We start from the raw sequence: 22,410 nt of genomic DNA, 5'->3' as shown, positions 1-22,410 counted from the left end.
TTTATCACGGCAGTGAGTATTACTCTTAAAAATATGCGAAAGACTATGGAACTAATCATTTCCTGCTCAGAGGGTTCTTTACAGTTTGTTTGCGGTTTTGGTGTACCAGTTGAAGAATTACAGTTCGAGACTGTTCTTACGGGTATTGTCTTCAAGAGTACACATATATTACCGTCGACAGTGTTCGCTTTAAGAAATCACACTACACATCCCATTACAGAACCCTATAAAATAAGAACAAATGTATCTAAAAATTTCGATTTCTTTGACATGAAGAGAGAATATAAGAATTCAAATCTAAATTATATATCAAAATATGCAAAGTATCGTTGGTTAATTTATAAAGTTTTGGAGAAATTTTCAGAGAAGTAACAATGTGAAAAAATATATGTAAATAAACTATATAAAGTATACTCTATCGTTTTAGTTATGGATATGCAGGAAGAACTTGTGTTTTAAGAACGATTTGTGAAGCGGCAGATGCACCATTTCATTATGGCAGTGGACTTTTAAGTGAAATACTACATATAATACTAACGTGAGTATTGTGAGAATAATAGAACGGATTAAAAGTGGTATGCAGCATTATATTGAAAAGAGTGTGCTTATATAGTTAAGATTTTATACCGAAGAGCAGTTGTTTATAGTCGATTGATTGCTTCTTTGTTAAAGTACGTTAGACAATATAGAGAGGTTTCGAAAAATAGTGAACTACAACAATAAAATTTTTATTATATTTTTTTATTTAAACAAATTTTTTGTCTGATCATACAGCTATTGCGAGTATTACCAAATACTTGAGTTGAACTGCCAAATTCGAAGCTCAGGCTCAGTGTTCATTAATCAACTGACACAAACCCAGTATTAAAGTGAAAATAGTCATATTAACTATTAATTACTGTCGTATTGACGTTAAAATTAAATTTATCTGTATGCAATTTGGCCACACAACAATAGAAGAAAATTAAACTCTCTAATAGCGATGCTCCGTTGACATATCAGTCTTGTAGTAGGTTTACTTACAGATCATTGTATTCTAGGTAACCATGCTAGGAGACTAAATCTTCCTTTCAACCATTTCTGCCGCAGTTGTGCTGAGGACGATGAAAATGCATCCCACCTGCTTTGCTTCTGTCCGTCACATACACGACGCTGCCTTAACACTTTAGGGACTTTCTTTTTTGTGTATCTTGGCGAACTTCAGGACCTTCTTTTAAATAGCATCATAAGCTTTGCCAAAGATTCTACTTGGTTTTAACCCTTGGTTTTTAATAATACCACAGCATAATGGATATAACCTAAACTAATCTAATTTAGTATAAAACATACATATAGTTGGTTCATCCTAATACAAATTCTCTTAGAATGTATACTGACATTCAAGGCAATATAAGGTTCTGTTATGATTCATTAAAAAAATCTTAACAAAATATTTTAGTTAAAACTGTATTAATTTTATTTAAAATTATTAAAGACACTGTCTTTTTTTTCGTTTATTTCAGACCCTCTACATCTGCTGACGAACTAACAACACACGCCGACAATGAATACTACCACGCAGAACAGATAGGTCGATTGGGTGGTCCATGTAATGAGATTTTTAAGGAATGTACCAAATCAATTTTAACACAATTTTCACAAGTCTTCCATTTTTCATAGCAAACAAATATTTACTAAATTTAATTATTTTTAATAAACACAACAGTAAATATATTTTCAATATAGATATAGTAAAATATATATACTTATATACGCATATTTAAAATTATTTGTGTGCAATTTTCAAAACAGAAAGTAAACATTTTTCAGAATGTTTAGTCATTTTGTTAGAGAATATATTTTGCATATCAATGGATTTATGGAGAGGTGGGCGATTTCAAAATTCTAAGCTAAAATAGTTTGGGAAAGTTCGCTAATTATGTTCGATTTACCCAAGAAGCCCAAGAAAATGCATCAAACAAATAAAATAGTTCCATCATAAAAAAAATTTCTATTTCTACATTTCAGAGATGTAGTGTCCAAAATGGTGTCACAATAAAATAAATAGAAATTTGACTTCGTAATTGAAAATAGTTTTATATACTAAAATTGTATGTTGGTATCTGTAAAAACTGGACCTCTAGTTGGAAATATTTTTATATATTGCACTGAAATATTAATTGAGTATCTGTAGAGAGTCGACTGGTGTTTGCTTCATTCCTTAATCCCACAGCTGTACTATATTGAACCACATCATACTTTATTGACTTTATTATACCACTATATATCATAAAATATGATGCTATACTAAACCAGAGTATACCATGAAATCTATATGAATATCCACTTAGATAAAATTATAAGCTTAAGTCAAAAAAATTAGTTAATTACACCCACATCGGATAGTATAACTCTGAAGTAGTCGATTTCTAATATAGTATATCTCATACAAATGTCATTAATAATCTTCTTTCTCTCTCTTTTACGATTATTCACATCCTAATCATCTGTGTGTTTCCAAATAAAATTATCCAATTTTGAATTTAAAAAATTTATATAAATACAATATCAAGAAAGTACTGGATCCACAAACACTGTTTTTAAAGAATATATTATTAATTTTCTTTAAAAATCACTAAGAAATTAATAACAAACTTGGAGTGAACCTTAGATCTTACTAATTTGACATAGCGCAGTCTTTAAGATTTGCAGATAAATGCGTTTTTTCAAGCCTAAATAACTGTTATAATCAAAACTATAAAGGTATTTCTTAATTTATTGTCTATAACATTATAATACAACTTTTCTCCAACACGTAGACGGTACTTGAAGCCCTTAAATCTAGATATATATAAAAGGGTTCAAATAAAAATGAAAAGACAATAACAACAATTTTAGTTAATTTATTGAAGTTTAGCTAACCATAGAGATTAAAAGAGTAAAAAAAGTTTGGTCAGTCAAACTTCAATAAATTAACTAAAATTGTTGTTGTTGTCTCTTTATTTCTATTCGAACCCTTCTAACTTTTAAATAGTTTCTTTTTGTCATAAAATGCGTTACTTTCTACAAAAAAGACATTAATAGATATGTACATACATAAATATTTAAATCAGACGAGCCAATAGTTAGATACATCATATAGAAATATCATTAGAAACTTTAAAGGAGTTTATAAAAAGTTAGGATTCCAGGATTCATATCATTTAAATAAAGGTTTTGATGTGCTACTCTGCCACTGTTTTCCGTTTAAAAAAAAGACATATAATATTTCTAGGTCTTCCTTAAAAAAAACTACAAATCTACTTACTAGAAACATACTAAAATTAAAACTTATCTCTATAAAAAGTAGATAGCACTCACAAAATTAATAAAGTGTAGATAACAGTTTTAAAACTAAAGATAATATCGCAACATTGTAAATGGTAGTTGCTTATTTAAGTTAATAAAAACGTCATTGGTTTTATAAGAATTAAGAAAAATAAGAATTAAGTTTGAGACTTAGGAATTTTGTAGTAACACCAAAAAATATCTATTATCCAAGAAATAATATACGTCTTGTGTTTATATTTGATACACATATAAATACTACATAACTTCACCTAATTGCTTAAGTTGGTTATTTTGATTATTTTGTTATAAATCATGTCTATTTTTTTTAATAACTGTTAACTTTTAAGTTTTTCAAATAGAATATAAGTTAGGTTAGGTTATACCGGCGATCCTTAAGGGATCCACTAAGTCCTATTGACCCATTGTATTGCCGTATATAAAATAAATTAAAATGTGATTACAGAATAAAAATACTAGTAGAAAAATTTGGATGTTTAGTATTTTAAATTGTATTAAATTAACTTAGGCAACTTAAAAAGAAATTATTTTTTTAATAATTTATCAATTTATGTTTATAGAAGAAAAAATTTTTAAAAATATCATTATTTTTAACACATTGTATTGTATTGTATTATTGTATTTAATATAAAAATATATATTGTGTAATAATGTATTCTAATCATTTAACTTCTTTACAACTTATAATGCAATTAAATACGATTAAATACTTTAAATACCAAAATTAATCTCATTCAAAAATTCCAATATATTTTCCAATAGTAAAGTATTGGCAACCCTGTTTTTGCTCATCAATTAAAATTTTACTCTCTTTCCAGTACGCATTGTTATTTCTGTTCTAGTGTCAGACCGCTGCTTTGTAGACATAACAAGACTTCATTTTAGTTGAGTTGGTGTTTTGTTTTTGTGGAATTTTTGTTTTGCTTTGAAATTTAATAAAAAAAAATTGATTTTAATAATATGAATATATAATTAATTGTTATTCATTTAATATGAAATAAAATAAATTATAAGAAGTAAGTATTTATTATAGAAAAAATCAATTCAAATAAACGGTGATTCAAGTTTAAGGTGTGGTTGTATGATTTAAGCTTAGCTGCGCTGCTACGCCAGCTTGAGACTTCTCTGGCAGTGCATTTAGTGTTTAGTGTAATATGCATTTAAAAACAAAAAAAATAAAATTATAAATAATATTTTAAAATAATAACAACTATTTAAATTAAAAAGTTCAAAAAATTTTATACAAAAAAAAAATAAATGTGTTTTTTAAGCTCAGCTTTAAATATATAAGCAGACCACACCTTCTGTGTTGACGGTTTAATTAATTCGTCATTACACTCCAGCGTATGTAAGTGTGTGGCAAAAAAAAAAATTTTTAGTAATAAATGAAAATTTATTTAAATTATTTTTATTTAAAAATATTTCAATTATAATTAATTATGTGTATATTCAAAATTTTGTTTTTAAATAATTAAATTTCCATAAGTCATATTTATATTTTTTGGTTTGTTTTTTTGTTATTTTAACCACTGTAAAAAATTGTTTGTTTACATTGGCGCTGCAATAATCTAAAAATTTGTTTGTTAATATTTCGAGTATCTCAGTTCTATTTAGAATTCACAGCTCATAAAATATTTTTATTTTATTTACAATTGAACATTTTTAGCATGCATATATATATATATATATATATATTAATATATACTTTATCTGTTCATCAATTGTTTTCTTTTTAAGTTTTATGTTCAAGCAAACAATTAATTGCCCATTAAAATTGAAATGTTTAACATATATAGAATTATAAGTATTTAAATAAAATTAGTAGAATATTTATATTAAAAAAAGAGTACTGAGCTGAAATGAATAGATTTAGAATTAATAGATTTATTTATTATTAAGCCTTGCTTGCCAGCACATGATTCCATGCCTTTTACTGGGGCTTAGGCTATCTATAAATTGCCTCCATCTTTTCCTTCTTACTGCCACTTCTCTGAGCTCAACAATATTGATGTATGAACTGTTAAGGTGTGTGGATTGGATGTTAATTTCGTTTAGTGTTGATCTGAGCCAAGTAATCTTAGGCCTTCCTCTTCTACTGCCTTGCGGATTATACGTAAAGGCTTGAAAACAAACTTCACTGGACGGCTTTCATAAGGTATGACCAATCCAGCCAAACTTTCTCTTGCGTTATGGATATTACTTATTACTTATTAAATTATGGATATTACTACAAGTGAAGTACTTAAAGAACAATGTGAAAATCGGTTTCCGCCAATGGGAAAATGGTAACAAAAAGTTAATGAATGGAAAATTTAGAAGATATGTCGAAACAGATCAGAATTATAATATTTTTATTATATTTAGAATGATGAAACAAAATTTTCAATAGGCTTGATTGTATGCTTAATGTAGATATATGCAAATTTGAATGTCTTTAAAAAAACACTTTTATTAAATCTGATAGTTAAATAGCAATATATGTACTCTCTCACTACTGTAACAATAAAAAATACTATAAAAAAATGAGTCATCTTAAATTAATTAACATCTGCACCGAGAGACTTTGAATTCATAGAAATGAAAGACAGTTTGCTCTACGTTCGATAGACGTAATGTGTTTGTTCAATTCGGGTTTTGTTGCGATACAAAGAACCTATTAATTTTACATTAATCTGTCCTGTTGGTGGCCTATATATCTGTTGCTCTTAATTCCTATTAACTATTAAAGTCAATTAATTTTTTAACAGTAGAATAAAACTGTAATTTTTGAATCCATGTTAATAATACTACATATATTACACGAGGGTATATCTTTGTATCGGTCTATATCTTTGTATTATAAACACAAATCAAAATTGATAATGAATAGTTAATGAATGGAATTTTATATAAAAAGAAAAACAAAGACACTATAGTATAAAGAGCAAAGGCCTTAAATTTAAACTTATGAAATTATGATAATACGTATAATATGATGATAATATATCTACATCCTGTTTATCAACTACAATTAATTTAAATAACTCTGCTTCTGCTTCTTTATTTATTTTAATATATATATTTTTTTATCAGGATCGAATTTAGAACGTGCCTTTGAACTAAACTCACTTCAATTGATTAAAAATATTGAAGTGGAAAAATTCGTAAAATGCGGCGAAAAGGAACAAATTTGCTTTGCAACTTCATATTGCAGTTACTGTTTATCCTATACATAAAAAACAGTTTCGCAGAAGCCGATGCAGTTGCACAATTACCAAATGACCAACAAACATATCAACCGACCTACAATAAGGATTATCAACCACGTTACAATCCATTGTATACGAACACACAACAAAATCCCGAGACTTCAATATATGAAAACCCACTACTGCCTTCACAACAAGATTTGCAAAATCAACAAGGTGTGTTGATGCCGAATCAAAATAATTACAATAGTTATTATGATCAACCTGGTGGCAATCGTCAGCTGAACACAAATACACTAGGTGGCACCAATGCATACGATCCATTCAATCGTGCCAATACGCAAGGCAATCCTAATTATGGCTATATTGATGAATTCACCAATGAGCAAAACTTTTGCCCTGAGCATTGGATATCTTTCCGACAAGCTTGCTATCGTTTTATACGATCTCCGAAACGTAATTGGTTGGATGCCAAAAAGATATGCAAAGCATACAACTCGGAACTTATCAACATCGATAACGTGGATGAGCACTCCTTTATACTTAAAGAGTTAATTGTACAAAATCAGCCACAAAATCGCTTTTGGATTTCGGCACGTCAAACAGGACCTAATTCCTGGGTTAACGATGATAATTCACAATTCTTCTATCTTGAGGATTCTTTTGCGTTTGATGAGGAACAAGCTATTGAAAATGAAGATTTGCATGATAATCGCTTTTTGGTACACAATGCAAATAACTTAAATGATAATAATCGCAACTTTTACAATCAAAAGTTCAATACCGCAGCTGGTACGAGCAGCAATAATTTGAGAGGATTTTTAGGTATATATATATTTTCTACTAAGTTTACTAAATCTTATTAAATTCTAACATCTTCTCTAGGTCAAAATTTATATGGTGAAAATGGTTATGTTAAAGATCGCGTTGTGTATGCTTATTCCCGCAAACGTGATCGTTGGATGTTTATGCCTACATATGACGGTGAATTGAATCTCTTCATTTGCGAATCAAGAACTCTCTATAATCCGGAAAATGTGTTTTTAAAAAATGATGACAAGCGTCCATTTGATTATGGTCTCTATGTGATTGATATTGAAAGAATTCCGCGTGGTCCTTATTTCGTAAAGCAACCCAATGATACCGTCTATGACACATACAAAAATCGTATGATTAATGATGTTACACTGGGTTGTCTTGCTTTAGGTTACCCAACACCTACATATACTTGGTACAGGGAAATATACTCTAATGATACTTTGGAATATAAATTAATTGATCCACTTAAGAATGAACGTTATACTGTATCCGGTGGTAATCTTATTATCTATGAACCACGACAAGCACTCGATCAAGGTGCTTATCATTGTGTGGCCGAAAATAAATTTGGACGTGTGCGTTCTGAGAGCGCCAATTTGAATTTTGGTTTTATTATGGAATTCAATTTAAAACGTTCCTCTGAAACGGGTGAAATGAATTGGGGAAAATCAATATTTTGTGATCCACCGCAACATTATCCTGATGTGAAATATTATTGGTCACGTGACTTCTTTCCAAATTTCGTTGATGAGGATCAGCGCGTTTTTGTTTCAAATGATGGCGCTCTATATTTCTCCTTCATAGAAACTGTAGATAGAGCCAATTATTCATGTACAGTACAAACTTTAGTTGCGGACAATGGACGTAATGGACCATTCTTCCCCTTGCGTGTGCTGCCTAATAGCAATTATCAGTCACTCATTTTTGCAAATTCGTTTCCAAAGGTAAGAATTTCACATATAGCTATATTACTAATAATTCAATAATAATTTTTTTTTACTAATTTTAGGTATTTCCCGAAGCTCCAGTCGCTGGTGATGAAATACGTTTAGAGTGCATGGCTTTCGGTTATCCAATTCCAGCATATAATTGGACTAGACGTGGACTACCGTTGCAACGTAATGCTTTTACCACAAATTATAATCGTGTGCTGATCATACAAAATGCTACAACGCGAGATAATGGTGAATATTCTTGTACTATAACAAATCCAAGAAGATCCATAGAAAAATCGGTCTTTATAAATATACAAATGAAACCACAATTTACCATACCGTTACTGGATAAAATCAAGGATTATAACAGTGATGTGACTTTTATTTGTGAAGCATTTGCTATACCCGATGTTAATTATACTTGGTACAAAAATGCACTACGTCTTGATCCTGAAAATATAAATAAGGATCGTTATATAATACAGGATAATTTACTGACAGTCAAATATTTGGATCCTGATAAGGATGATGGCATGTATCAATGTGGTGCTACAAATCAATTAAAGACTGCATTCTCTTCCGCACAATTGCGTGTACTCTCAATGAAGCCATCATTTAAGAAACACCCACTGGAAGCTGAGATTTATGCCGCCTACAATGGAAACACCACAATTGTGTGTAACCCAGAAGCCGCGCCACGTCCGAAATTCGTTTGGAAAAAAGATGGGCAAGTTATAGGATCTGGTGGACATAGACGCATACTACCAAGTGGGACACTTATAATATCTCCAACATCACGCGACGATGAAGGCACCTACACATGTGTAGCTTCCAATCAAGCTGGTTTTGATGAATCACGTGCGCGTCTTATTGTTTTGCGTAAGATATTAAAATTATAATGTATATTCATATTTTTAACATAACTTCAAATTTTATAGAGGAGATACGTTTCATACAGACGCCACCATTACGTATCGTTACCAAAGAGCATGACTTGATCTACTTGCAATGTGAAGCTTCTTATGATGAACTTCTCGATATTGCGTATGTATGGAAGCGTAATGGTGAAGTGTTGAAAAATAATCACGACGGCACAGAACGCATAGTGAGTACTCTTAACTTTAATTATTTTTATAAATTTAATTAAAATTGTGTTGATTCTTCTAGATTATTGATTATAATCGTATGACCGTACATAATGTGACAATGTTAGATGGCGGTGAATATGATTGTGTCGTGAAATCTGCGGTAAATGAATTGATTGCGAAAACTTCTGTTGTAATTGAAGGTGCACCTGGCGCACCGGGCGGTGTTCAGGTTATTGAAGTCGGCAAAACAAAAGCATTAATTGAGTGGGTCGATGGTGCAAATAATGGACGTGCTATACGTTATTACAATATATTGGGTCGTACTAATTGGAATCGTACATGGGTGAATGTATCGACACATTTGCAAGCACGTGAAGTTGATCGTTATACAGGACGTCAACAAGCCGAAGTAACTAATCTAACACCATGGTCCTCTTATGAGTTCAGTGTAACAGCAGTTAATGATCTTGGCATTGGCATACCATCAACACCATCACCAATTTATAGCACCTATGATGATAAACCATATATAGCACCTAGAAATGTGGGTGGAGGTGGTGGTAAAATAGGTGATCTTACTATAAAATGGGATCCTCTATTACCGCAAGAACAACATAGTCATGGTATACATTATAAGGTGTTTTGGCGTTTGAAAGACAAACTGGAATGGGCAAGCGATGTTCGAGAACATCAGCAGAACGTTGGTGTTGCTGTTGTTAACATACCATTTCAAAACTATTATACTGAGTATGAAGTTAAGGTACAAGCAATTAATAGTGTTGGCAAAGGACCTGAAAGTGAATCCGTGATAATATATTCTGCAGAAGATATGCCACAAGTGGCACCACAAAAACCTATTGCCTATCCATACAATTCCACATGTTTCAATGTCACTTGGCAACCAATCGATTTGACACGTGAAAACATACGTGGTAAATTAATAGGACACAGAGTAAGTATACATCTTTTCATTATATATGTAATTCTTTTAATATAATAATACTTTTGCTTGGCGAAAAAAAAGTTAAAATACTGGAAGACCACTCATCAAGAAGAAGATGCTGTATATTATTTATCACGTACCACAAGAAATTGGGCTACGATTGTGGGTTTGCAACCGGATACTTATTATTTCGTTAAAGTCATGGCTTATAATGCTGCTGGTGAAGGTCCTGAAAGTGAACGGTTTGAAGGTAAATTTTTCATACATATGTTATTATATATATAGTATATTTTATAATTTCTTTGGTTTTATTCTTAGAACGCACATATCGCAAGGCGCCACAAAAACCACCATCATCCGTACATGTATATGGCATTAATCCATCTACGATACGAGTTGTATGGCGTTATATATCACCAGCACCAGATGAGGAGCCAATTGCTGGCTACAAGGTAATAAAATAAATTCTACAGAAACACCAATAATCGGGTTACATACTGTACTTGTTATCGGAACTCCTTTGAATCTGACAAGCAAGCACATGAAATGGATAACAAAACATACAGAAATGAAAAGAAATTTGGGTTTGTAGGAGTGAATGGTTGGGTATAAGATAGGAGGATAGGTGGAAGGTTGAAGTAACCTGCTCAACAGAATGCTTCCGGTATTGTCACTGTGTACTAGAAAGACATGCTTTGCGACTGAGTCTATCCTATATGACTAGGCGTTGTATCTCTTCCGATAAAGAGGAAATGCATCAATGTTTATCATTGCTTAGGAGAAGATTTTTCTTACCAACGTGACAGTGTTGTCATCCTGCAAAATTAGGGACTTGTCCAAGTTTATAGACTTATCAAATTGGTTCCCTTTTAATGGGGGAGCCGTGCCTTTCAGAGTTGTTCATACGCTGACATTGGCTGCATATGAACTAACCTTATCTGTGATATTAGAATGTGCCATTATTTGAGCTTAAGTGCGTTTTGGACACATGGTCGCCACTCCAATCTAACCTAACTGTACCTATTTAAATAAGGTTTCATATCATGGGTGTATGACTTTCTAAAAATAAAAAATGTTATTTATTGAATTTGAGTTTTAGTATCGTGTATTGGATCGGATCTATTTATAATTAATCATTAATATCACATCAGTGATTAGGAAAATAATGTAATTTTAGAATGTAACAAGTGATTATGTTCTCTCATTGTATCATTTAAAAATATTTATCATCATCCGTGACTATACAGTCCATGTAGGACTTAAGCTTGTTTAACAGCATCCTTCCATTCTTGTTGTTTTTTGCTTTTGTTTTCCAATATCTTATGTTCATCTCTTCTAAATTCAGCTGCCCTCTTCTTCTGCCGCTTCCTACTTCGTTTTAATAAATCTTAAGCGGTACTCTCAAATCCGTCATTCTTATGACATGCCCAACCCATCGCTGCTTTATTTAAAAATATTACTAAAACAAACTAAATTTAATATTTCAGGTTCGTATTTGGGAGACAGATCAGAATATGATTACCGCCAATGATACTATAATACCAGTTGGAGAAAAATTAGAAATCTATATTAGCAATCTAACACCCGGAAAAAGCTACAATATGCGTGTGCTAGCTTTCAGCAATGGAGGCGATGGTCGTATGTCTAGTCCAACTTTACGTTTCCAGATGGGTAAGTCTATAACACAAATACGTAAATAAAAAAATTTATTATAAATATTATAACTATAATTATAATTATAGGTAAAACAACACGTAACCATTCCAATAGACGCTATGCATACAACATTAATACCGCTCTGATTGTCACCATAATCACCTTAATCACAACTTATATGTTTAAAAGTTAGCTAGAAACATATTAGAATGTCTTTTAACGGTCGAAAATTTAAAATTATTCAAATTAATTGAAATTTGTATACATCTATAGATATGTGTTAAAAGTATATATTTATTTATATATACCAGAAAGTACATTCCGTAGATTTATAGTTATAGTTTATATATAAGCCAAGCTTTAGTTTATCTGAACATTTATGTTGCAACGATTCCGTCTATTTTTATTATACGAGCATTTGTTTATTGTATCGTATATTATTGTATTTTTATCGACTTTATTTTTTAATTTCGAATATATCAGTTTTATATAAGTTTTATATACTTTTTATGTATTCAAATTTATTTTATATATTATTTACAACTAATCAATGTAGAATAGTAGGTTAGATTATACGGCTGTCGACCATCTACGATACACTTAGGTCATTTACTGACCCATTGTGTTACCGTTTGTATTAAACCGTCCTTCCATCTTTTTCTATTTTGAAAACCATTTTAATTATTTAATGAGTTTTGCTAATTTTTCCATTGTAGTCTTGGAAAAGATTCATAGGCTGTCTGTTGATAGCATACCTAGATTATATAATTCTTGTGTAACAGTAAAGTGGCCTTAAAATTGTGAAAAACTAATCACATGCATATTGTATATGTAAAAAATGAATAATTATCGAATAATTTTTACTATAAATTTATTAAAATATTTTATATATCAAAAAAAAAAATTTATATAGATAATAGATTTGGTCTATAAATAGTATATAGCATATAGAGAAAAAAAATTATATTCTTATCCTTATCAGATATAAAATTTCGTCCATTCTGTCAAATTTACATCCATATATATTATATACTATTACAATATACAAAGTTTTTATATCAATTGTGTAATAGAACGTAAACAAAATAAAGTCAATGTTTTAAAATTAAATTTAAAAAAAAATATATATGGTTAATTTATTTGTAATTAAGCCATAATAAATTGGGGATTTAAGTAGAAGCGTATGTTATAATAATCTATTAAATTAGTGTTGTATTGAACACTTAAACTATACTCGTTATGGCGATTGCAAATTTCCCTCAGTAACTCTAAGCAGTAATTCACCGCATACCCATTCATATCCATTTGTGATTTTCATATAAGACTCATGGATATCTTTTTTGTTTGAGACTAAGGAAGTTTTTTCTTCATACCAATATGAAGTCTCAAAAATAGAAAAGTCTGAAGGATATTATACAAACGGATTTCAGGAGCGACGGAGCCTACGACTCAGTGTTTCTGTTGTTGTAAACCGTTGGAATCTGTTTGTAAAATCCCTTTGGTATGGCACTTGTTCCATACTGTTGACGAGTGGCTAAAATAAACGTCCGTGACGTAGACCTACCCGGTCGTTTTTAGACAACTCGCTATCACTGCTGTTGCTATAAGTCAAATAAATCTAGAAAAAAATCACATATAAAGAATAAATAACTAACTTAATGGAGAAGGATGATGTAAATGGAAAGGTGTATGATAGAAGTGAAGAAAGAGATGAAAAAAATGGTGAGGATGGAAAAGGATCGACGTATACAACGTACTGGAACGGTCCTACTGACTCTGGTATCATTTAAACGTCAATCTGTATAGCATGAGAGAATCTCTTTCGAATAACCTACTCTGATTATTTTTCGTATACTTCATCCACACGGATTAAGTAACAACATTTAAACTTCTGCAATGGAAGCGGTAGTAGGACTTACGCATTTGCATATCTTTGTCAAAAAGAATGCAGTATTAAGAACAATTCTTTCTTCGTGTTGATTGATAGTAATAGTATAAATATATATATAGTATATATACTATATAGTATATATATAGCATATCGTATAAATTTAAAATAACATTTAAACATGACACGAAATTCAAAGTTTTTACTCCTGATCGCAGGAGAAAAAGAAAGTGCTATATCTTGCTTGAAACCGAGCATTATTCTTCTCTACGCTGATTGTTCACAAACTAATAAAAGATTTTTTCAACCAACCACGAGAATTCTTTTGCAATACATGATCGTTTTTAAGTAGTAGTTCAGTGTGTTTAGCAGTGATCTCAAACAATTAAGGTTTGAAGGTTACCTATTTGTATCTATATATTTATATATTTAATCATAAACATGCAGAGTATTATTTTCATATAGAATAAAATAAAACATATAACAAATTTTTCAAATTTTGGTAATTTCCCTTGCTTGAAATTTATTTTTAAGTATTGCATTTAACATTTTTCACCTTAAATCAGTTGATTTATTTATAATGAGCTCATTTATATGAGCTTTATATCTTTGTATGGTAAATTATCTAATTATCTAAAATTGTCTAATTGAGACAAGTGGAAATATGATACAGGCGTTTCTATTTTCTAATGTTTGCTTTTCACTTGATTAATCGGGTTTCACCTTTACGATCCACACGGACTGAAATTTGTACATTTAGCATACCTATGAGATGGTCTTAGGTCTAAGTCTCATCTTGTGGCTTTTTGCAAAAAAAGTACCAAGCTTTGTATAAAATTTTTTCACTTTATTGAAATATTATTTTAAAAAATTTTTTCCAGTGTACTAAAATATATGATAAAAAATTTCTTATTTTCCAGCACTGAAAACTCGCATTCCACACTTGAACAGCTGTTTGGATATATGTGGATAACAAGTTGCAGAAAAACCCAAAGACGCGTTGGGAGAACTTGTTGATTATTCCTTAGTTAAGATCTAGTAAAATTTAAAAAAAATGTATTAGAACACCTGAAATACTCGTCCCCGAAAAGCATTATATAAGAACGGCAAATGTATACACGTAAGACAGAGCTGCGTCATCTGCAACCAAACGATGTTTACAAACTTGGTCTTATACTGGATGACAACAATTGCTGGAAGAAATTGATGGAAGTGATCCCAAAAGAGCTGAACAATGAAGTAAGCAGTGACGACGGTATGCTTGACTGGGATCAAGCCATCTCAGCGGCTGGCTTGAAATACAATAACGACGACATATGGCTTATAGAAAGCGCTACTAAGCGACCTGGTGAATCTAGATTATTTTCACAGATTTTGTTTGACGAGTGGAGCACCTCTGGTCGTAGATTTGAAAGACCCACAATTGGAGTACTGATACAACTGCTCTTGAAAGCAGAGTTATATCGTGCTGCAGATTTTGTAGCTTTAAATTTTCTAAATGGTAAGTTGCATTGTTGTCCACTCAAACCTTTCCAAACTTTAATAATTTCTTTTTTGTGTTGGTACAGAACCTCCACCTGCGCGACCAACGAACGGTCCAGCTGCTAAAATCGATATTTCGCTCCCAGATGATTTATTTAATGATATTAAAGATATTGTCAATGACAGTTCCTATTATCCTGGAACAGAAACAATCAATCACAATGCTAATTATGCGAACAGTTCAACTCATAATAATAAAGATTTCTATACCAAATATCAAAGAATCGAAAAACAAGTACCCATTGATAACAACGATGCACCCAAACCGCCACCAAGAGCATTGCGTGCCGCGCGTCTACAAACAGAGCAAGCAAATGAAGCGAGCACCGCTGAAGCTGGCAGAATTTATGAGAATAATGTTAATGAAGCGGTGGATAATTCGTTTACTGCTAGTGGCGCAATAATTTCACAAAATATACCAAAATTTTCTGCACTCATGACAAACGAAAACGAAAGTAAACAATCAGTATCAGCGGAAACTAACGCACAATCACAAAACACAGAATCCACCAACCTCAGCGAAGCACCAATTCCTATGTTAAGCGTTCTTGTGGAAAACTCAACAAAGAGCATCGATAATGCAACACATACAATTCACTCCATGACTGACAATGAGATTTTGCCTAATATAAGTGTATTAAATTTGAATGGCGAACGAGATGATAGTGAGCTGCTACCCATTAGCGCTATACTCAATGGTAGCATTTCACCCCAATTCAGTGAGCACAGTCATCGTAGCAGCTTAAGTAACGATGATAGTATCGGTGATGATATGGAACTACCTGCAAACCTCAACGGCGACGATTCAGATAACGATGATGATGACAATTCAATACCCAACTTAAGTATCTTAGAACAACGAAGTTCCAACAATGATTCCAGCCTAACAACGGTCACTGGCACCAGTGGCGAAAACAGTTTCGAATTAAGCATGAACGACTCTAGTTCCGCTTCGAACGAGAACATTCCTTGCTTAAGCGCACTAAAGCCATAAAAATGCACTCAATTATGTACGTAAATAACTAATTTTTATTGAAAACATAAAAAAGGTAAGAAACGTAAATGACATTCCTTTTGCATATGAGATTTATGCAGATTCGCTTATTATTATTATAATTTTTTTTATTATTTGTTTTTATTATTTTACGAATGTGGTAAACCAAATTATACAAAACTTTTACAATTCGATGTTACTCATAAATGTTTACAAATAAACCTTAAAATAAAAAAAATAACCATTATTTATAATCATTATTTATCCTGTGCTTGCGCATAGATTATATTCTTCTTAAGGATGATACATCCACCATTCTTAAACGAGAAAAGATGAGGATACAGAAAAGTACAAGGAGGATACGTCGCCACTTTTTAAAGCACTTACAATCCTTCACACATATGCAGTATTCTCTTCAAGACTACGGTTGCATAAAGATCTTAATAGTGCCCCTTTTAACATTTCCAGGAAGAACAACACCTTCCCTGTGCAGCAAGAACTCTTATAGGTCAATTAAATTAAGAATACAGCTATGTGCTAAACCAGGGCTGTCTAGATCATATAAGTGTTGGTTTTAATGAGTTCATGTCTTACACTATAGCTTTTGACTCTTTCTGTCAACCAGAAAAAAAATCAGTAGTCAATTTATTTTAAATACATACATTGAAATAAGCAAAAGACAAAATAAGAAAATTGTTAGCTTAAAACGCTACAAAAACAAATGAATTTTACAATAAAATCAGCAAAGTGCTAGCTAACAGCACTAAGAACACAAAATAAAAAGAAAAAAGTGATCACATGAGTTTTAAAAGTATTGTTTCTATAAATATTTTACATTATTTATTATTATGTTGAGTCAGTGCACTTGAACACATTTAGAAACTACGAGGTTTCTTCATAACCCCTCTCTACGTCTTGACACGATTATTGTTTATCACTTCATTAGACTAAGCAATAATTGGCCTTAGATCTGCATATCTCCCCGAGGAGCATGTAATTGAACAATATATAAAGAAATATAAATTTAATTATTTTAAAATATCCAATCTTCATTATTAATGGCGAAAAATGAACATTGCAAAAATTATCATTAACATTAAAATTAACATAAACTCCTAACAGAATTATAGCAACCCTGCAGTTCCTGCACTGAACGAACAGCATAAAAGAGACAAGAATATTTTGACACGCAGAAGAATTATATATTTTTGTTTTGGTTTATTTTCTTTTTAATACTGAGGGAATTTTCCCTGAATTTTTCAAAATTTTTAATACAATGGACGAATCAGAACTGTTGTTTAATCTATTTTATATACTATTATGTATGTGTATTGTGTTTCCTCCGGAAGAATTTCAACGTTTAGGTTTTACGATCGAAGAATTTGGCGCCCGGTTACTGGGCGATGAGAAAATTAATTTTATACTTTATCATCAGCGACGCACTTGCCTAAATCTATTCGTACACAGTTGTCTTCCGGCTGCGTATTTTCTAATACATCAACTGAAATTTTCAGTATTTGCAGTAAAGGAACCACCAGAGGCAGACCTTGACCCTGATTTTCCAATGCCACAGGAAGCAGTGGCGTTCAAAACACTTACATGGAAAATAGCACAACGATTTAGTTTAATAGCAGTTTTAGCTGTACCAGCGATAATATTTAATTGGAAACATCAAAACTGGAAACGTCATCCGATCAGTTTAACCTTAAATAAATTTTCGAATGGCCCACATAATTATTTACCTGTTGCAACGGATATAAGTGCAGAATTTCGAAGGTAATAGAAAAAAATCAATACTTATTTTAACATATAACTATTTCATTCAATTTAGGTACGACATATATAAAAAGAAGTTAAATTCTATTTCAACTGTGATTGCAACACAAAATTGGATAATAAAAACTTCATTGTATAATGTCAACTTCGCCCATCAAAGTGATACCTCCCTGTCAGTAGCAAAGGTATAGTAAAATAATGCAATAAAGGTCATTGTTTAACATTAAGTTAAGTTTAAGATTAATAATATATACTAAATCATTACTCAGTTTTGTAATTGTAAATTATATTTAATACAAAGTAAGTTAAGTTAAGTTAGTTAATTATCTTGTTATAAAAAAAAAGGTATTCTTATTCTTGTTGTGACCCTTGGAGGTTTATATAAAAGGAAATATAAAGACAATTACATAAATAATAGATTAGAATGTGATTGGATTAAGGTAGAGTGAGAAGAAAAAAGTAAGTAGTTGTTTGAGATAAAGTAGGTATAAGATTATTTTTTGTGTCTGGATTATATTGTAAAGCAGTCAACCTCTAAACACTTTTTTGAGGTCTTGAGAAATTATATAATTTAATATAATAATAATAGGCATATACCATAAACGTTATGGGTTAACAAAATTAAAGTTTATCGATATTTATATAACTTGAATGTCTTCATATCAGTAAATAAATTTTATCTAAGTAATACATTGACTTTGCTTAATAGCGAAATGGAGCTATAGAAGTATTTGAATATAGCTATAAAAGTATTTGAATATTTGTTTATGTTATCTGCTTTATAGATCTCCAGTAGTTGCAACAACTACAATAAAATACAGTACAGACTAATTTTAAGAAATTTAGTACCATTATTATTTTTTTTAATTTGCTTATTTTACTGAGTGAAACATAAAGTGCACAGAGTTATATGCTATTAACTTTTATTCTCTTTGATACTATGGATATTATATCTAAATGTTTATCCGTGTCTTGTAATATTTTAGAGCAGTTTTATAGGTAGTAATGATGGTCCCTTTATCAAAATATGTTATGGAACATTAGCTTTAACACATTTCGTTAGTTAACACTATCATTTATAATATCCAGGGTGAAAACTATGACTTTTTTCATGTACATTAGAATATGTCTATTGGCTGTTTTCAGTGTTACTCAATTATCGAGCTTCGAGATCATGAAAACCTCTTCTATTTCTTTGTTTAAAACATGGGTTGTGTAAGGAACCTTTCGTTAAGTGGGACTTCTACCACAATGACCATTCGTTGGTATATTAGAACCAATCTATATGAACGACTATAGAACTTGAACTTGTGATTTTTAAGCATACGAAATAAAAACTATTTTATTAAGTTTTTAGAAAAATTCAGTTATAAATATCTCAAACAACTTTATTCACGATTATAGTTGTCTGCAGTTGTAAGTAGTTTTATATATGGTACAACTGACCGCAGTACCGGCCGTTGGGTTTTGTCTTGACAATAGTTTTAATAAATAAATAAATAAGCAGTTTGATATTACTATTCATATTTTAAAAAGACAGTGATTGTATTAAATTTACTTTATTTTTTTTTAGACGGAAACATATAATGTGTCACAAGACTCGAATGACACGCTGCAAATGATTAGCATTAAAGTGAAGACTAATCGTCAAGGTATACCTGACTTTAATATCCGCATTAATGCGCTGGAATTTCGTAATTTAGAAGAACGTATAACTCGACCAATATCCATACCAGCAAATATACAATTTCATAGGAATGTAGTTGATCGTTTCGTTGATGTGTTCAAGGAACATGTAGCACTTAATCCCATCTATAAAGCAGACCTTATTGCAGACAAATGTTTCGCTTGTATGGTAGCGGAACCCAACATCAAAATACGTAAGCAATGTGAAGATGTTGATAATGAAGGCCGTCCATTAGTACCGGATAACGTCTGTTCAGATTGCTATTGTCGTCCAATGTGGTGTGTTGAGTGTCTAGCAAGATGGTTTGCCGCACGCCAAAATGAATTCGATCGTGAAGTCTGGCTTGAGCAGAAATGCAGTTGTCCAATGTGTCGCGCGAAATTTTGTATATTAGATGTAAGTTATATTGAAAGAAGGAATAATAGTGCTGGAGATGGCAATAATATCGAAACATAATACAAAGTTAACATAAAGAATTGTTGATTAAACTAAAGCCAGTGTTCACAGCAAATTATAAGTAAATATTTAACAAATGACTAAATAAACTGCGACTAAAAATAGTTTTTTCTTCAACTCAAATGCAGTTCAAAATATTTATCTTTGTCTTTAAATTTGAATAGTGTATATAAATATGTAAATTAAATAGTTAAAATCTTTTTGTAGAGATATCTATAAAATCATTTCTTATAGATAAATGATTTTATTATTTATTATAATAATTTTTTAAATTAGTCACATTTTATTTAGTCACAAAAGAATTTATATATTTTTAATTTATATAATTTAGTTATGTTCCTGGTGAATTGTAGTAATCATAGACACTAACAAAATAATGAATTCTCTGTTATCATTGTTAATGTGTGTGCAATAACTAATAACATATATGTTTGCATCACTTGTAGTATCTTCCACTATATAATTATTAATTGTGATCAATACCTACGCTTTCCAAATTTTTTATAGTCTATTATATGTGTATTTTTCAGTGAAGGTTAAGAACTTTTGTGTACCTAACAAAAAATTATATTGTAATTGTTATTTGTAGTAGATAACGAAAATTAAAATATATGTATTGGGAAAAATATGGGAAAGCGTTGGGCGTCGATCTTTTGAAAACTCAATACTTTATTTTTATAGCTTTAAAAATATATCGACTCAAACTTTTTAAATATATATTTCTCAAATATTTAATTTCTATTAACGAGTTTTGTTGTTATAATGTAGAGTAAAAGTCAATGAAAATACTTAATATTTTTCATATAATCAATGTAATTGGAATTTGTTAGCATTTAATACAATTTATAAAAATCGTAATAACTAATTCCCCGTCCCCTATTCCAATATAATTTTCTAAGATCTGTAAGGACTATGTTATGCAAACGATTAAATGATCATCAATCACCACGTAAGTTGTTACTTTCAATGTAAATTAAAAGCAACAACAATTGTCTTGTCGATCTTTAAACCCACCCCATTGAAGTGGTCAGATTTTTACGTCTTGATCCTAGTTATACTCAGACAACCATTACCCAACCACATCCTACACCTTCCATTCGTCGCGTAATTTTTTCATATTATCTGCTTTTCAATTCCATATTGGCTACAACAACAATCATTGATTGTCTGTATAACATAGCCCTAATATAATAATATGTATATTTAATATATATGTATTAAATATATATTAATTCTATAATAACAACATAGAAACACGATCCATACTTCACGGTTTAAACTGATCAAAAATACTTCTGGTCAATTTATCAAGTCAATATTAAATTAATATGTTAATATTGTTATATCTGTATTCACTATAATTTTCGCTTAATATAATAATGTATTTAAAATTCACTGCTTTAGAGATTTTCAAGAACGCACTGAGAACAAAGACATTAACTTTGTATGTTTATGTTTTGAGAGTTAATAATGGAATAATTTTATCCCATCTCTCCTAGAGATTAAAGATTCTTACAAGAAAAATAACAAACCTTCCAATATGATGTTATAACATTAAATATATATAAACTCTTACGTTCTTTTATCTGATCCATATCTGTCTCATATTCATAAATTTGCTTCTTTTTAAAAAATCTCTCCTACTATAAATATTAGTACTTCTATAATGGTAATATAATATTAAAAACGTTTTAAAATTTATAGTTATTAGAACTAATTTGTTAGATATAAACATAAAAAATTTAATAAAATATTACTTACTATTTTAGCTACACACCATCAGTTATCAACCAACACCTAGCTAAGACTACCCTATTATACCCATATAATACCTATTCTCATAACTTATAATTTTATTCATCTTAAAAATTCTTTATATTACAGGAAAACTTTTAGATCCTGTCTTTTTTAATCCTTTTTATAATAGGGATATTAATAATATGTTTGCGATAATTGATATAAATGCAGGGTGAGATATATGTTGCATTTTGATTCTAGTTCAAGATTATATCGGATTTAGCATTTCTACATGTAGAGTATATATTTATTTTCAATTCTCATATTATCTCAAATCAATTTTCGCCAAGGTTTGGTTTGTTATATATAACCTG

General features: G+C 30.4%; 4 protein-coding genes across 4 annotated transcripts; all 4 read left to right on the top strand.

Moving 5' to 3' along the window:
• The first annotated feature begins 33 nt into the window (after window positions 1-33).
• LOC119676508 lies at window positions 34-1,659 on the top strand. The gene is made up of 3 exons (XM_038087748.1): window positions 34-368; window positions 428-538; window positions 1,503-1,659. The coding sequence occupies exons 1-3, from the start codon at window positions 34-36 to the stop codon at window positions 1,657-1,659; spliced, it is 603 nt and encodes a 200-aa protein (XP_037943676.1).
• Window positions 1,660-4,316: 2,657 nt separating this feature from the next.
• On the top strand, window positions 4,317-13,062 carry LOC119683489 (contactin-like). Its single transcript, XM_038097173.1, has 10 exons — window positions 4,317-4,343; window positions 6,400-7,340; window positions 7,401-8,278; window positions 8,344-9,148; window positions 9,208-9,374; window positions 9,437-10,309; window positions 10,382-10,550; window positions 10,619-10,752; window positions 11,788-11,971; window positions 12,043-13,062. The coding sequence occupies exons 2-10, from the start codon at window positions 6,476-6,478 to the stop codon at window positions 12,147-12,149; spliced, it is 4,182 nt and encodes a 1,393-aa protein (XP_037953101.1). The 5' UTR covers window positions 4,317-4,343; window positions 6,400-6,475; the 3' UTR covers window positions 12,150-13,062.
• Window positions 13,063-14,788: 1,726 nt separating this feature from the next.
• LOC119683488 (protein Tube-like) lies at window positions 14,789-16,598 on the top strand. Its single transcript, XM_038097172.1, has 2 exons — window positions 14,789-15,345; window positions 15,413-16,598. Exons 1-2 carry the CDS (start codon window positions 14,955-14,957, stop codon window positions 16,378-16,380), a joined length of 1,359 nt encoding a protein of 452 aa, XP_037953100.1. The 5' UTR covers window positions 14,789-14,954; the 3' UTR covers window positions 16,381-16,598.
• Window positions 16,599-17,631: 1,033 nt separating this feature from the next.
• Window positions 17,632-20,421, top strand: LOC119683487 (E3 ubiquitin-protein ligase TM129-like). Its single transcript, XM_038097171.1, has 3 exons — window positions 17,632-18,156; window positions 18,212-18,341; window positions 19,730-20,421. The coding sequence occupies exons 1-3, from the start codon at window positions 17,657-17,659 to the stop codon at window positions 20,297-20,299; spliced, it is 1,200 nt and encodes a 399-aa protein (XP_037953099.1). The 5' UTR covers window positions 17,632-17,656; the 3' UTR covers window positions 20,300-20,421.
• Window positions 20,422-22,410: the final 1,989 nt, after the last annotated feature.

This window comes from Teleopsis dalmanni, chromosome 2 (genome assembly GCF_002237135.1).
Source record: "Teleopsis dalmanni isolate 2A chromosome 2, ASM223713v2, whole genome shotgun sequence".
NCBI classification, from domain to species: Eukaryota; Metazoa; Arthropoda; class Insecta; order Diptera; family Diopsidae; genus Teleopsis; species Teleopsis dalmanni.
This window is presented reverse-complemented; position numbering and strand designations above follow the sequence as displayed.